Raw genomic sequence first — 17,089 nt, forward strand, 5'->3', positions numbered from 1 at the left:
TCCCCCCTGGGGGGTGATTTCTCGCTTTCTGTCTCTATGTCTCTCTCTGTCTGTCTGGCAAGCGCACGCGCCCTACAGTGAAAATCTCCAAAAAAAAAAATTCCCCTTGCTCTCTCCCTCCTTTCCCCACCGCCTCTCCTCCTATCTTCCTCACCTCTTCTTCACCTCTCCTTAAAAAAAAACAAAAAAAAAATAAAAAATAAAAAGAAAAAGAATAATTAGGGCCAGGTTAAGGTGCTGGATCCCATGTGACTACCTGAGAGTTTTGAGTCCTGGTGGCTTGGGGAAGCATGCTGGCTGTGTGTGTGTGCATGCGTGCGTGCCCAAAATCCCAAGAGGAGAATGGAGGAGAAGGGATTGCAGCATAGCCATCCTCTCTGGGGTGTGTGGGGGGTTATTTTTCACTTTTCCTCTCTCTCTGTCTCTCTGGTGAGTGCACAGGCTCTATAGCAAAAATCTAAAAAAAAAAAAGAAATAGATATCATAGGCATAACTTTCTATTAAATGTTTACAAATTGAATAGATACAAATGGAATAGATACAAAACATTTATTAGTATGTGTACAGTAAACAGAATTCTTTTTTTTTAAGAGTTTGTTTTTTTTGTTTTTTGTTTTATTTTGTTTTGTTTTTTTTTTTTGCTATAGGGCACGTGTGCTCACCAGACAGACAGAGAGAGAAAGAAAGCGAGAAGTACCCCGCTGGGGACATGGCCATGCCACAATCCCTTCTCCTCCATTCTCGTCTTGGGATCTTGGGCATGCACGCACACATGCCTGGCGTGAGTTTAAGCCACCGGGTCCAGGACATGAACTGTGGTCGACTACGTGGGAGTCCAGCGACATAGCCATTACACTAACTGCTGGTCCCCAGAATTCTTTTTTTTTTTTTTTTGAGAGAGAGACTTTTGCTATCAGGCATATGCGCTCACCAGAGACAGAGACAGAGACAGAAGCAAGGAATCACATCCCGGGGGATGGCCACACTGCAATCTCTTCTCCTCCATTGTCTCTCAGGATCTTGGGCACGCACGCACAGGCACACAGCGTGAGCTTCAAGTCACCGGATCCAGGACTCGAACTGTATTCAACTACGTGGGAGTCCAGCAACATAACCATTCACTGGTCCCCCGTAAACAGAATTCTAATATAACAAACACCCATGGCCCCTCCACACAGTTTTAAAAAAATTAAACATGAACACTGTCCTTAAAATATAATTTTTAATTACACACAATTTATTTTTAAACATACTTTTCATTTTAAATATATTTTCAATATATTCATTTTTAATGAAGAGTGTGTTTTTTTCTATTAACTGACACATAATAAATGTGCATCTTTATGGAGTACAGTGTGGTTTTTTTATTCCTGAATACAGTACGTGCTCATCACATCGGGGTAATTAGTATACCCATCACCTCGAACGTTTATCATTACTCTTTGTTGGGAACATTCCAAATCCTCACTTCAGACTAGCTGGTGGTGTGGTACTTGAGGTGCCATGAGATCCCACATGGACAACTGTGCAGTTTGAGTCCTGGACCCGGCGGCTTGAAAAAAATGTCAAGTGAGTGTGCCCCAAATCCCCAAAGTAGACATGCAGGGAGGGACTGTGCCGTGATCATCCCCATGGCGGATGGTTTCTCACTTTCCTTCTCTTTCTCTCTCCAGTGAGCACATGCACCCTTGGGCAAATTAAAAAATAAAAATCCAAAACCTGTCTTTTAGCTATCTTGAAGTGTACAGTGTGTTATCGTTAACTCTACTCACCCTAGCGTGCTGTGGAAACTTTGCCCTAATTGTCTATTGTTCAATATCTCCCTTCCTCCCCCATCTCTTGTTTTCCCATTCCCTGGAACCACTATGCCACTCTCTTCTTCTATGAGATCAGGATTTTTTAGCTTTCACAAATGGGAACATGTGGTATGTGTCTTTCTGTGCTTGATTTATTGCACTTTCAGACTCACTCATGTCGCCTCAAATAAAATAATTTAATATTTTGGGACCAGCAGATGGCATAATAGTTACATCATTGGACCCCCACGTAGTTGACCATGGTTTGAGTCTCGGACACAGTGACTTAAAACTCACATGAGGCATGTGCACGTGCTGCCAAAGATCCCGAAAGGAGAATGGAGGAGAAGGGATTGTGGTGTGGCCATCCCCCCGGGGGGTGATTTCTCACTTTCGTCTCTCTAATGAGCACATGCACACTATAGCAAAAATTTCTCTACAAAAAAAAAGTATTTTATATATATAAAACTTTATGGTTGATAGAAATTCATTGTGTAGATATACTACATTTTCTTTATTTATTCATCTATTAATGGACACTTAATAGATTCCACATCTTGGCTCTTGTGAATAGCACTATAATAAACAGAGACATGTAGATGTCTCTTGGACATATATCCTTTCCTTTAGATATATCCCAATATTGGAATCACTGGATGCTATGGTAATTGTAGTTTTCTCTCTCTCTCTCTCTTTTTGTAGTTTGCCAGAGGGCGCATGCACTTGCTGGAGAGAGACGGAGAGCAAGAAACTGGGACAGAGGGGAAGTGAGAAATCACTCCCTAGAGGGAATGACCATGCTGCGATCCCTTCTCTTCCATTCTGCTCTCGAGATTTTTGGCACATGCACACACACGCCTGGCATGATTTTCAAGTTGCTGAGTCCAGGACTCGAACTGCTCAACCAGCCATGTGGGATCTGGCTGCCTTAACTTCTACACTACCTACTGGCTCCTATCTTTAGTTTTTTCAGGGAAATCAAAATCAAAATCATACTGTGATACAACCATACTCCAGTTAGAACGGCTACTAACCTCTCAACTGCCCCCTCCCCCCACACACACACACACAAAATCCAGAAAATAGCAAATACTGAAGAGAATGCAGAGAAAGCGGAACTGACTTCATGTACCGCTGTTGGGACTGTGAATCAGTACAGCCATGATGGAGTATGCTATGGAGGTTCCTCAATATACATATTTCTAACCATAACATTAACATATTGAGACATGCCTGTTATAAGAAAATTATATAATTCAGAATTATATAGAATACAAACTTAAAGTCTTCCTATGCCAGAGGAACCCTCTAGCCCAGGTCTATCACTCTTTGGAATAGAGAGTATCCCGTCATAAGTCTGTTCCTAGTTTATGTAGCCAATCATCTGTGTTTAAGTAGTTTCCAGTTGTCCGTGAATGCAAATCATGCTGCAATGATCATCCTTCTATATATAATATTGCACATTTGTCAAAACTGATCTATTGGGTAAATTCCTCAAAGTAGAAATGTCAGATAAGCAGCACGAATATGCATTTAAAATGTTCATGAATTTGAGTTGGCATCCTGTTGTGTCACATTAAAAATGGTTCCAAGTAAAATAATCATTGCCGCAACCTTTTGGAAATCATAACGAGTCAGAACTTAAACCCGAACTGTATTTCTAGATTACAGTCAAATGACAACCCATTTGACTGTCTCCCACGCAGATATAGACTCCGTTTACAGACGATCGGGGGAAGATCCATGATACTAGGCCGCCAGATGAAATTTCCTGGGGCGAGTTCTTTAACTACTTGCATCACCTCAGTTTAGTCTCAGCCTAAGTCCCGCCCCTCCATTCGGGTGCTAGACTCCAACCCTTCGCAAGACCCACTAAAGAACACAGCTCGACGGTGTTCTCGTCTTTCTCCCACAACACCTCGTTTCCATCTCTCCTGGATAATTTTGGGCAACATACAAACATGCCGTTTCTTCACACTCTCTGTTCACCTTTATAGTAAAACCCCTAAAATAATTGTGTTATTTCATTATAGATTTTGTTTTAATTTCTCTCCTCGCTATTGACTTGAATCTATGCTGATCAGGTTTCCATGTCCCTTTCTCCATCAAAATTGGAGAACATCAATAACCTCTACATTTCTGCTTTTAAAATAAATTGTATTATGTATATTTAAAATTTACAACCTGGTTTTATGCAGATATACAGATAGTAAAATAGTTACACGTCTGAAGGAATTAACATCATCCCGCGTACTGTTTTGTGACAGGAGCAGCTAAAATCTACTTGTCTAACAAAAACCCCTAATACAAGACAATTTTTTAAATTGTTTTTAAAGAATTATTTCATTTTATTTATTCATTCATTTATCTTCTATTTTGACCAGAGAGAGACACACACACACAGAGAAGGAAAGTGAGAAAGCAAGCTACCAGGTCCAGGACCCGAACCATGGTTGGCCATGTGGGAGTGTCCAGCGCCCTAACCACCATGCCACCTGCTGGTCCCCCATACAAGATAATTTGACTAACTACAACTCTCATGTTGTACACTGACCTCTGACCTCTAGACTTGCTCAGCCCACACGTCTGCTCTTTATCCCTGGATGTTCATCCACCTCCCACTTCCCTTCCCTCCACCCCTATGTTCCTTCCACTGATTTCCCTATAACACATATCACTACTGAGATACTATCTGTTTTACTTGTATTTATTTATTGGCAGTCTCTCTCTGCTGTAAGTTCCAGAAGAACAGGGATTTTGATCTGTGTTTTTCATTGTTGGATCCCAGCATCTAGAACATTGCCCCTAGTAGTGAGTCAGTAATATTCGTCCAATGAATAAACAGCTTTATTGGAGCTTATATTCTACACAAGGAAAAGTAGACAGTAAACAAAACAAAGATACAGACATATATAGAACGATGATGTGGTGATACGTACTATAGAGAAGTAGGATAGGAGAATAGAGAAGACTATGCTAGGCTTGGGGGTAAAGGACTGCTATTTATAGGGTGATCAGAAAATGCTTCTCTTGGGTCAGCAAGTGGCATGGTGGTTAACACACTAGATCCCACATGGCCATCTCTGTGGTTCAAGTCTGGGGCCTGGTGATTTGGAAAATAAGCCGTGTGGGTATGTGTGCATGCCCAAAAATTCCTGAGAAGAGAATGGAGAAGAAGAGACTGTGGCATGGCCATTCCCCCAGGGGATGATTTTTCACTTTTCCTCTCTCTGTCTCTGTCTCTCTCCAGTGAGTACACATGCCCTTTGGCAAAAACCTAAAAATAGATCATATAATTTGAAAAATGGGTAAAGGATCTGAATAAATATTTCTCTAAAGAAAATACACAGTTGGGGCTAGCTGGTGGCATGGTGTTAAGTGAGCTAGATCCTAAAGGACTGATTGCATAGTTTGAGTCCCAGGCCTGGTGGCTCAAAAAACTTGTGAGGCATGTGTGCATGATGTCCAAAATTCCAAGGGGAGAAAGGAGAAATGGTTTCTCTCTGGTGGGAATACATGCCACATGACAAATTTAAAAAAAAAAAGACAATTGGCCAATAATCACATGAAAAGATGCTCCACATTTATTAGGGAAATGAAAATCAAAAATGCAAGTGCTACAGTTTGAACACACCTCCACCCTTCTGCCACATGTGCTGAGCCATAGTGATGAGATTAAGAGGATAAGAACTTGATCCAGATATGATGTTGAAATTGCAGCTTGGGAAGAGATTAGTGGGTTAGGGCGGAGCTATGACTATGACTGGTAGAGGGTTTCTTTTTATAATTTTGGATTATGGACTGAGCCTTGATGGGTTTATGAGAGGAGAAAATGAGACTAGGAAACCCACACTGAGCAAACACCATGCTCTCTCTGCATGTGCTTGCTATTCTCTCTGCTTCTGACAGCCATGCTATGGCCGGCCTGATGCCAGTCTCTTGCCTCTGGACTTTCCAGACATCAGAATTCTGAGCCAAATAAACCTCTAGTCTTTGTAGGTCACCCAGTTTTAGGTACTTCTGTAAGAAACATAGGGACCAGCAGATAACATAATGGCTGTGTCACTGGACTCCCATGTAGTCGATCATGGTTCGAGTCCTCTTCTGTAAAAAACATAGTAATAGGGACCAGCAGATAACATAATGGCTGTGTCACTGGACTCCCATGTAGTCGAGCATGGTTCGAGTCCTGGACCTGGTGGCTTAAACTCCTGCTGGGCATGTGTGTGTGTGTGTGCCCAAGATCTCGAGAGGAGAATGGAGGAGAGGGGATTATGGTGTGGCCATCCTCCCTGAGAGGTGATTTCTCACTTTCTGTCTCTCTGTCTCTGTCTTTCTGGAGAGCGCATGTGTCCTATAGCCAAAAACAACAACAACAACAAAAAAAAACCTCTCCAAAAAGAAACATAGTAATAGACTAATGTGACATCAAAATATCATGTCACACCCACCAGAATGGCAAGTATCAGCAAGGATGCAGAAATCAGAGCCTTGATACACTGCTGGTGAATTAAAGTAATGCATTAACTTTAAAAAATAGCCTGCGAACTCCTTCGAAGGATAAACTGCATGAACATGTGATCCAGCACTTCCTCTCCTTAGTATATACTCAAGAGAAGTGAAAATATGTTCACACAAAAACATGTACATGAATGTTTTATAGCAGCATTACTTATAAAAGCCAAAAGGTGGAAACCACGTAATCATCAATTAACCAATGCATAGATAACCATATGTGGAGTACTACCTGGCCAGAGAGGAATGAAGTACTGACATATGCTACAGCTTGGGTAAACCTTGAAAACGCTATGCTAAGTGAAAGAGGCCAGTCACCAATGACTATGTATTATACAATTCCATTTATATGAAATGTCCAGAATAAGTAATTCCATAGACATAGAAAGTAGGTAAGTGGTTACTTAATCACCAAGACACCTGCAGACCCCGGACCAGAGTTTCTTTAGGAGGTGATGAAAATATTCTCAAAATGCTTGTGGTGATTGTTGCACAACTCTACTAAAAACTGCTGAATGGTATATCTTAAAGGAGTGCATGTATAAATTATATCTCAATAAAGCTGTTGCAAAATGATAAAAAGAAACCTACCAGATGTTGTTATTTCAACTCCCATCTCTACTCCTGCCAGGCTGTGTAGGTTTAGGAACATTATTTAAGTTTTCTATGCTGTTGTTTCTCTATAAGTAGATAAATAAAAACAGTAGCTCTTGGCGCACAGCATTGTGGTTAAAAGAGTCAATACAGGAGCCAGGAAATGGAGTGGCGGTTAAGGCGCAGGATGCCACATGGCTGACTCTGCAGTTACTTTTCTGGGGAGAGGTTTTTGCTATATAGTGCATGCGCCCATCAGAAAGAGAGAGAGAGAGAGAGAGAGAAAGGGAAAAAACCCCCCCCCCCAAGGGGGATGGCCACACTGCAATCCCTTCTCCTCCATTCTCCTCTCAGGATCTTGGGCACGCACGCACAGGCGCCCGGCGTGAGTTTAAGCCACTGGGTCTGGGACTCGAACCACGTGGTAAACTACATGGGAGTCTAGCGACATAGCCATTACGCCAACTGCTGGCACCAACTCCGCGGTTTGAGTCCCCTACCTGGCTGCTTGAAAATCATGCCCGGCACGTGAACATGCGTGCTCAAAATCCCAAGAGAAGAATGTAGATGGTACCGCAGTGTATCCATCCTCCTGGGAGTGGGTGGTGGTGATTTCTCACTTTCCTTTCCTCTGTGTTTCTTTCTGGTAAGCACTCATATCTTACGGCCAAAAAAAACTTAAAGAAAAAAGTCAATACATGTACCTAGAACGGTGTGTAGCAAAAGAGTGCTGTCATTTATTATATTTTTAAGTTATCCCAGAAGCCGCTACACAAACACTGTAGCCTAGTTTGTCCCTCTAGGGCTCCCGTTCCCGCCACCTCAGGGCGCATGCGCGGAAGTCCGCTGACCTTTATCTTCGCGTTCCGCTCCTTTGACCATGGCGGCTCGCGGTGTGCGCCTGTTGACCCGCTTTTCCCTATGTGCCCAGAGAAGTCAGGTCCAGCGTCCTTTTGTCCGGCTTCTCAGTTGTGCGGGAACTGTGGCCGCAGACCTCAGAAAGGAAGAGCAGCCTTCGGGGAGCGTGGAGACAGGTGACGACGCCGCGCTTTCCCAGGCCCTGAAGCTCCTTCCCCCGCGGGCCGGGGCTGGGGTCGCAGGCGTGCGGGTGGCGGGTGGAAAAGGCTCCGGAGACTCTGGCCCGAAGGGGGCAGTGTCCGGTCCTCTCCTGCTCACCAGGGAGCCCCGAGGCCCTGCCTCTGCTGAAGCAGCCGTGGCAGGGGGGGCGGCTACACAAACACTTTAGCCTAGTTTGTCCCTCTAGGGCTCCCGTTCCCGCCACCTCAGGGCGCATGCGCGGAAGTCCGCTGACCTTTATCTTCGCGTTCCGCTCCTTTGACCATGGCGGCTCGAGGTGTGCGCTTGTTGACCCGCTTTTCCCTATGTGCCCAGAGAAGTCAGGTCCAGCGTCCTTTTGTCCGGCTTCTCAGTTGTGCGGGAACTGTGGCCGCAGACCTCAGAAAGGAAGAGCAGCCTTCGGGGAGCGTGGAGACAGGTGACGACGCCGCGCTTTCCCAGGCCCTGAAGCTCCTTCCCCCGCGGGCCGGGGCTGGGGTCGCAGGCGTGCGGGTGGCGGGTGGAAAAGGCTCCGGAGACTCTGGCCCGAAGGGGGCAGTGTCCGGTCCTCTCCTGCTCACCAGGGAGCCCCGAGCCGCTGCCTCTGCTGAAGCAGCCGTGGCAGGTGTGACGTCTTGTTCTTCGGGGCGACTTGTGTGCACAGCAATGAAATTGTTTCAGCCTCGTAAGCTTCAGACCAAGCCCTCGGTTTGCTTGCAGCGGCAACCGTGGCACTGTGTTGAAGTAGTGTTTCCAGTAGTTAGGGCAGTGGCGGGCATCAGTTGCCGCATCATTCTCCAGCGTGTCTGATTTGGGTATCAGCAAGTTGTTGCCGGAGACCGGGTATGACGAGTGACCGCGGAATTACCGGGATGCTGGTTCCCAGGTGGAGAGTTCTTCATAAGAAATATACTGCCTTTTATTTTACTCTTTTGGCCATTTTAAGAGCGAAATAGTAACATTTGCATCCATCGGAACAGGCTGTGGTCTGTTCTAAGTTAATATTCTGCTTTGTGTATTGGAAAGCCTGCTATAATCGAATCCTTCTTATGACCTAAGAGCTTGTGTATGGTCTTTATACTTCTTAAAACAGTCTCACAAGAAGTATATCCCTGTCTTCATTTTACAGCTGTTGAACGAGTCTTGATTTGGAATCAAGCTGTCATACAGATGGTGTTAATTTCTACCATTACTTGGAACTATAGTTTCAAGAGATGTAGTTATTTCTGGGGACGGTGCAAAAGTATGCAAAAGAAGTAAACTTTTTTCCTTTAAAATAAATTTCTGCCTTCATCCTACTGAAACACTTGTATCAATATGGAGTGAGAAATATTTCTTTATATGATTCTTTTTTTTTTTCTTCGGAGAGGTTTTTGCTATAGAGCGCATGCCCTCGCCAGAAAGACGGAGACAGAGAGACAGAAAATAAATCATCCCTCAGGGGGGATGACCACGCCACAATCCCTTCTCCATTCTCCTCTGGGGGTCTTGGGCATGCACCCAGCGTGAGTTTAAGCCACTGGGTCCGGGACTCGAACTGCGATCGACAACATGGGAGTCCAGCGACATAGCCATTACACTAACTGCTGGTCCCATCTTTATATGATTTTTTTCTTTCTTTTTTTTTTTGAGAGGTATTTGCTATAGGATGCATACACTTGCCAGAAAGACAGAGACAGACGAAGGGACAAAAAGCGAGAAATCACCCCCGAGGGGGAAGGCCATGCCACAATCCCTTGTCTTTTCTCCTCTTGGGATCTTGGGCACGTAGGCACACATGCCTGGCTTGAGTTTAAGCCGCCGGGTCCGGGACTCAAACCGCAGTCGACTACATGAGAGTCCAGCTACATAGCCATTGCACTAACTGCTGGTCCTTACATTGATTCTTTATTGAAATAGTAGAAGGTGTTTTTGTTGAAAAATTTTAAGTAATCCTAAAGTTTGAGTAAGAATCCTGCCAAAGAAGCTATTGTCATTTAACATTTCTATAGTAGTTTGAAAGTGTTTTTATGTGCCTTTGAGGCCTGAAACAATCCTGTGGGATAGGAAGAAATTATTATTAACTCTATTTCAAGGATGAGAAAACTAGTCCAAGTAGCTAGTTCAGATAGACCCAGCTGTTCAGTGGCATAGGTAAGAACAAAAACCCACTTCTGATTACTCTTCACTTCAGTTTTGGTGTTTTTCTTCTTTAAGGAAATACTTCATTTTGTATCATTAGGGTAACGTAACTGACTAAACCATCAGGGACTCTTGTAAGGCACTAATAACAAAATCCTCCTTTGAAGTTATTTACCATTTTATTAGAGAAGGTAACTGCACCTTATACTCACTTAGAAGGTTGTACTTTTAGATTTGGAAGGAACTTGAGAAATACCCAATTCAGGGTGTTTGTTTGTTTGTTTGTTTTTGCTTTTGCCATAGAGCAGGTGTGCTTGCTGGGAAAGTGAAAAATCATCCCCCTCACCCCCCCACCCCCCCGCAGGTAGGATGGCCACATTTCTTCTCCATTCTTCTGTTGGGATTTTGGGCACGTACAAAGGCACCCAGTGTGATTTTCAAGCTGTGGGGTCCCAGCACCTTAACCACCGTGCCACCTGCTGGTTCCTCCAATTCAGTTGTCATTCAGTATGAGAATTCCTTGTCAAACTTTCTTAGTAGTATTTTGTAGCAAGGATGAACACACACTGTTTCATGAATCGGCCAGTTCTATTTCTGGTCATGCTGAAATGGTTAAAAATATTTATAATGAACTAAAATGTACTAATATACCATATCCATGATCATCTTAGTTTTGACATCGCTTTCAGGTAAGTAGTGGAAAGAGTATATAGTGTATTATTTAGGACTTCTTGAGATACAAGTAAAAGAAACCCAAATTAACTTAAGGAGAAATGGAAGATATACCAACCTATGTAACCCACCTCCAGAAAGAGTCACGAGTAGCTGCTGTAAGATGTGCTGGATTGATGCAGTTAGTGCGAGATAGGATTATTTTCCTCAGCTATTCTTTTTTTTTTTTTTTTGGAGAGGTTTTTGCTATAGGGCGCGTGCGCTCGCCAGACAGACAGAGAGAGACAGAGAGACAAAAAGCGAGAAATCACCCCCCCAGGAGGGATGGCCACACTGCAATCCCTTCTCCTCCATTCTCCTCTCAGGATCTTGGGCACGCACACACACACGCCCGGCGTGAGTTTTAAGCAACCGGGTCCGATACTCGAACCGCGGTCGACTACGTGGGAGTCCAGCAACATAGCCATTACGCTAACTGCTGGTCCCGCTCAGCTATTGTTTAGTGGCCTTGTAAATACAGATTTGTTTTGCAGCTTTCTCCAAATAGGGTAGTGAAATAATCTTTTACTTGAATTTGAAAAGTTCAAAGAAAGAACTTCATTTGATCTCATGCCTACCCTTTGAACCAAGAGAAGAGATCCCAAGTAGTCTGATAATCCTGGCCTCTAATGAGGTAGAGTACATGTGATGGGTTAGAATAACTGTAGAGTGATTTTTTTGAAAGCTGTTTTGTGCTGTTCCAAAACAAGGCGGGCAGATACCAGGCAACCGAAAGACAGCTAAGCTCTACAAGAGGCATCCCAGCTTTTTGATGTTTGACTTTCAGCTTTTTTACCTGTAATGATACCGATTAAAATGTTATTCCTAGGTTCAGAAGAGAGCGTGACAGTACTTGGAAAGCTGTAATGTGCTGCTCAATGAGAAGGCGCTATTATATTTGAAGGCAGTTTTCAGTTCCTCATTAATATTTTTCCCCAAGGCCTTAAATCCCCACTTTATAGCAATTCTTTTTTTTTTTTTTTCTTCTTCTTTTTTCTGGAGAGGTTTTTGCTATAGGGCGCGTGCACTGGCCAGACAGACAGAGACAGAGATAGAAAGCGAGAAATCACCTCCCAGGGGGGATGGCCACACCGCAATCCCTTCTCCTCCATTCACCTCTCGGGATCTTGGGCACGCACACACACGCGCCTGGCGTGAGTTTAAGCCACCAGGTCCAGTACACGAACCGCGGTCGACTACATGGGAGTCCGTTGACATAGGCATTACGTTAACTGCTAGTGCCTTTATAGCAATTCTTTATCACAGCTTTTGGACTTTTTGTTACTTCTCTCTGAATGTCCTCTAGCTTATTACTGATAAAATGCTTTGTAGCCATTAGTCCTGAGTAGAACTATACTTTGTATATGTTTTGACCAGTAAATAGCCAAAAGTACTATAACCCCTTGAATTTAGATTAAAAAAACAACAAAAAAGGTGTTTTAATAAACCTTGCATTTTATACATAGATATGTGTTGCTTAACAATGGGGATGCATTCTGAAAAGTATGTCGTTAGGAGAGTTCGTCATTGTGTGAACATTATAGAGTGCGAAATACAAACCTAGATGGTATAGCCTACTACGCACCAAGGTAATATTGGTGTAGCCTATTACAGTCTTATGGGACCACTGTCACATACGTCATCTGTTGACTGAAACATCATTATGCTGTATATGACTGTACTTGTATACATGTGCAAAGATATCCTGTACAGATGGTATTGCGGTATTGTTTGTAATAGTAAAAACTGGCAAGCCTCCTCCCTGTCAGTAGACTGTTGATTTAATTATGATAGATACACATATAAGAGTACTTTCACAATTATTACAAGAAGTAAATACATGTCTACTGATGCTGAAAGGGATTCCCCATTTAACATTAAAGTATGTTATAGAATGGAATGTATAGTATGATTTCAGTAATTTCAATTGTGTAAAAGATTTTTGTCTTTGGATACTAATGGATATGCTAATATTTGCCTTGAAAACACTGAGAAAGATCATTACCAAACTTAATGTGTGGTTGTTTTCAATGTAAGAGGACTGGGCCAGGATTTATACTCTTACTTTATACAATTTTACACGGTTGGGCTCTACTTTTACAGTAAACAGTTGGATACTAGTCTAGACTCAAGGTAAAAATCAGAGATAAGAATGTGTAGGTGGTCATCACAACGGAGTGTCAAGGTGATAGAGCCAGTAGCCTGTATAAGACGAAAAGGATGTAGCCTATTGGAAGGAGAACAGTCAGACTGAGATCAAATTGAATAAGAAAAATCCCTGTACTCGATATGGAAGATATTCTTCCATTTTAAACATAACACTATGAATTACATTCCTTCACAGATTTTATAGTAACTTAACACAGAGGTGGAGGAGATTCTACTATGGAAAGTCAGACATCTTCAGAACTGAGCAAGATTTGGAGGATGCATGGGAGTTTGCCAGACAGAAAATGAGAAGGTGGGCATTCCAATCAGAGGGTAGAAAACTTAGAAAGTTCGTAGTATGTGATAGTAGTGTGTTTGTAGAGTACTGTATGTAAAAAATGCAAGAGGCAGAAATGATAAAAACTGACATTGAAGAGGGAAGATGGGCCAAAGGGCCAATAGTTTTACTCCCAAGCTCTAGTTTATCCTTGATCTTGAAAGCAATGGAGAAGCTAATAAAGGAGTCTCAGCAGGGAAGTGAATAAATAAGACTTTTTTTTTTAAAGAAGGTTTTTGCCTTAGGGTGCATATGCTTGCTAGCGAGAGACTGAGACAGAGAGAGGCAAAGTGAGAAATCACCCCTCAGAGAGGGAATGGCCATGCTGCAATCCCTTCTCTATTCTCCTCCCAGGATTTTGGGCACACATGCACATGTACCCAGTGTGATTTTCAAGCCACCAGGTCCAGGACTTGAACCGTGGTGGAATCCAGCATGTGGGACTCCAGCAATATAACTACTAGGCCATCTCCTGGTCCCCTAAGACTTTTTTTTTTTTTTTTTTTTTTTTTTAAGATTGTTTTTGGCAGCAATGTGGAGAATGGCTTACGAAGGACAAGACTGGGGTGGATGAGACTAGTGTAGGAGTCCGTGTAGTAATACAGTCCTGAAGTAAGCATCGATGTTAAAGAGTTAGTACTAGTGGTGGATATGTACTTGAAGCATTAGCATAGCCAGCATAGGAGAGGTGTTCGATGTGTTTGATCACTTGTTAAAGAGGTTGAGCAGGTCAGGGCCAAGAGTTCTTCGGTGTGCCATTAGAGACTTCCCTTTAGACTGAAGTTACTGAGCACAGTTTAGGGTTCAGCCAACTCCTACTGCCATCAACCCCTATTTCTCTGTCTTATTCACTAGAGTGTCATGGAGTCTACTGAAATAAAAGATGATGCATTGGAGTACTACTTTGATCTGTCACTTTTATAACCTTTTAAAATAAAATGAGACTAAAAGCTTCTGCTAATTTCCATACATCAGTTATATTTTCTACTCTACTTAATCTCTTTGGAATTCCATTGAGGTTGTTGATATCAGAGTTGGTCGTTTATACTCTCTCTAGTCTACCATTCTAGATTTTTTAAAAGAAGCGCTTTAAACTACTCAACTCATAGTTAAATATCTTGGTGGGGGGAATGAGTTGTTAAAATTCAGTTTTTGCCTTTAGTATACTCTTAGTACTTTGGTGATTTTTCTTCATTCTTAATTTGTTGATCTTCCCTTTGTGGACAGTGGGTTATTAATATTTACACTCAGGCTTGTAATGATTTCGGCTTTGGAATATTAACATTTGTACAAACTTTTTATGTATATATATTTTTGAATGTTAAAAATGAGTGATTTTACTTTCCTGATTCTGGTTTTAACATGTTTGGGACTCAGTTTTAGTTTATGCATCAAGAATAGTAAATCAAAACCAAGAAAGGAGACAGTTTTAATGATAGTCACAGGAGAGTAGTAAAATGACAGTTGAAGATAGAATTATATAGCATAACCCTTGTAGAAGAGAAGCAAACATGAGATTAGGGATGAAGTTGTTCTTAGTCATATAGAAAGTCTTCATATACCTTATTAAAGTATACATTACGTTTTACGTGTGTATGTGTGCACGTGTGCTGGAAACGTCTTTGTCTCATTCATAGGCTCTGAAGACAGAACTCCCACAAAGAGATTCTCTGATTTGCAAAAAGAAAGACGAGAACAGGCGCAGCGGACCGTCTTAATACTTTGTCCAAATAAGCTCAGTGAAAAGAAATTTCTCAAGTATTTATCGCAACATGGACCTATTAACAATCATTTCTTCTATGAAAGTTTTGTAAGTATTTGAAAAAGTCTGTCATACTTTTGAATAATAGAGGTCTCCATTAGCTATTTTTTGTTGCCGCCTTTTGTAGTATGTCCTGTGAGATTCTTTTGATATCCTATACCACTTTATCTAAATTTCTCTAATGATGGTTCTTTTTTTTTTTTTTTTAATGGGGGAAATATGAGAATAGGAATTTTGGGGGCAGTGTTTCGGAATTACAAGTAATTTATGACTGAATTATTTCTTTATTTGAATACTTAGGTATTCTCATTATTTTAGGAATAAAGGCAGGTGGGAGGGGATCTTCGTTTTGCTTTTCAGTTTTCTATGTCAGCCTTCTTTTTAACTTCTCTTGACTGATAACACTTTGTAGTATTCCTTTTCTTAATCTCTTAAAATGAAGAAAACCAATGCTCATGTTAGAATTGTATCATTTATAGATTTTTAAAAGTAATGATTCATAGCATTATAGTTTGAAATAAGATCTAAAGTAAGCTGTTAAATGTATTATTGTGAAGTGTGTTCTGTTTTTTTCTTACCTATTTGGTACAGGGCCTCTATGCTGTCGTAGAATTTTGCCAAAAGGAAAGTGTAGACTCACTGCAGAGAGGAGCTCATGTCCCCAGCGTGGGCGCAGAGGCCGCAATTCCATTCAGGTCACGCTTCTTCAACCTAAAGCTGAAGAACCCTTCAAACCAGGCTTCTGGACTGCCAAGTATACCGCCTAGTCACCACTTGCCTCCTGCAAGCAAGAAGCTTTCTGAATTACTTTGCTATGCAGAAAGCGTAAGTTTATAGGGATACTCCAGTTGTTAAACATATGTATGACAGTATTTTATTTTAATTATATATATACACACACACGCTCACAGATATGTACATATATGCATACACACATACACATATACGTGTACATACATACACATATGTATATATGAGCGTATGTGCGTGTGCATGTGTGTGTGTGTGTGTGTGTGTGTGTGTGTGTGTGTATTTGCTAATGGACATGTGTGCTTGTCATTGAGAGGGAGAAGAGAATCCACTCCCCCGTGGGGAATGGTCACAAGCAACCCCTTCTCCATCATTACTCCTTTCAGAATTTTGGGCATGCGTGTGCCCAGTGTGCTTCTAAAGCTGCCAAGTCTGGTACTTGAATCATGTAGTCACCAGGTGGAATCTGACTGCTTTATCCATCAGACCACAGAGCTGGCCCTGTGACAGTATTTTATATGTTATGAAAGTTCTTGTAATCAAGCTACATTACTGTTTAAAGTTTCAATTTTACAGGATGAGAAGAATTCTAGAGATGAATAGTAATGATAGATGTATAGCATTATGAAGGGAAGTTTTGTTCTGTTTCTAGCTGTCTGAAAATTTCATCAGGTTCAACACATCAAGTAGATGTTGAATTTTGACATTTGAGATTATCTCGATAACTGGCATATCACCATGAGGTTATCACATGGTTTAATCTCATTTTTTTCTTTATTTATAGAGTACATGCACATACACAGAGAGAGAGAGAGATGAGCGCCCTCCACAGGGTCTGGTCATGCTGTGATCTCCTTTCAGTCCTCCACCCTGGCAGGCCTTGGACACTCTGTGCAGACCCAGTGGGTTTCAGGCTGCCTGGGCTGGGCGTTAGAACTGCAGGCACCATGTGGGATCCAGCTTATCTTGAGCCGTGCATTACCTCTGCACCATGAAGCTGGCCTCTCTTTATTTCTTTTAATGTGGTAAAAGATATGGTTATATGTTTCTTCATGCCAGGCCATTTTTGCATCCCTAGGAAAGACCCTACCTAGTCAAAGTGTACTTTTAAAAATACATTAGCAAAACATGGACCAACAGTTAGCGTAATGGCTATGTCACTGGACTCCCACGTAGTCGACTCCAATTCGTGTCCTGGACCCTCTGGCTTAAACTCACGCCGGGCACATGTGCATGCGTGCCCAAGATTGCGAGAGGAGAATGGAGGAGAAGGCATTGTGGCATGGCCATCCTCCCTGG

The 17,089-nt window shown here is 42.2% G+C and overlaps 1 protein-coding gene across 4 annotated transcripts in view; it reads left to right on the forward strand.

Moving 5' to 3' along the window:
- Positions 1–7,770: 7,770 nt before the first annotated feature.
- MTPAP (mitochondrial poly(A) polymerase) overlaps positions 7,771–17,089 on the forward strand; it is a 30,355-nt gene continuing 21,036 nt past the window's right edge. For 2 of the 4 annotated variants that reach the window (XM_006139760.2, XM_027770351.1), the window contains exons 1-3: positions 8,232–8,400; positions 14,916–15,088; positions 15,632–15,865. In XM_006139760.2, the coding sequence (XP_006139822.1) occupies positions 8,247–8,400; positions 14,916–15,088; positions 15,632–15,865 (561 nt within the window). In that variant the 5' untranslated portion in view covers positions 8,232–8,246. Of the gene's footprint in view, positions 7,940–8,231; positions 8,401–14,915; positions 15,089–15,631; positions 15,866–17,089 lie in introns of those variants that run through there. The other 2 variants (XM_006139761.2, XM_027770373.1) reach the window with 2 other exon arrangements.

Source organism: Tupaia chinensis, unplaced genomic scaffold (genome assembly GCF_000334495.1).
Source record: "Tupaia chinensis unplaced genomic scaffold, TupChi_1.0 Scaffold000001_1, whole genome shotgun sequence".
Taxonomy (NCBI): Eukaryota; Metazoa; Chordata; class Mammalia; order Scandentia; family Tupaiidae; genus Tupaia; species Tupaia belangeri.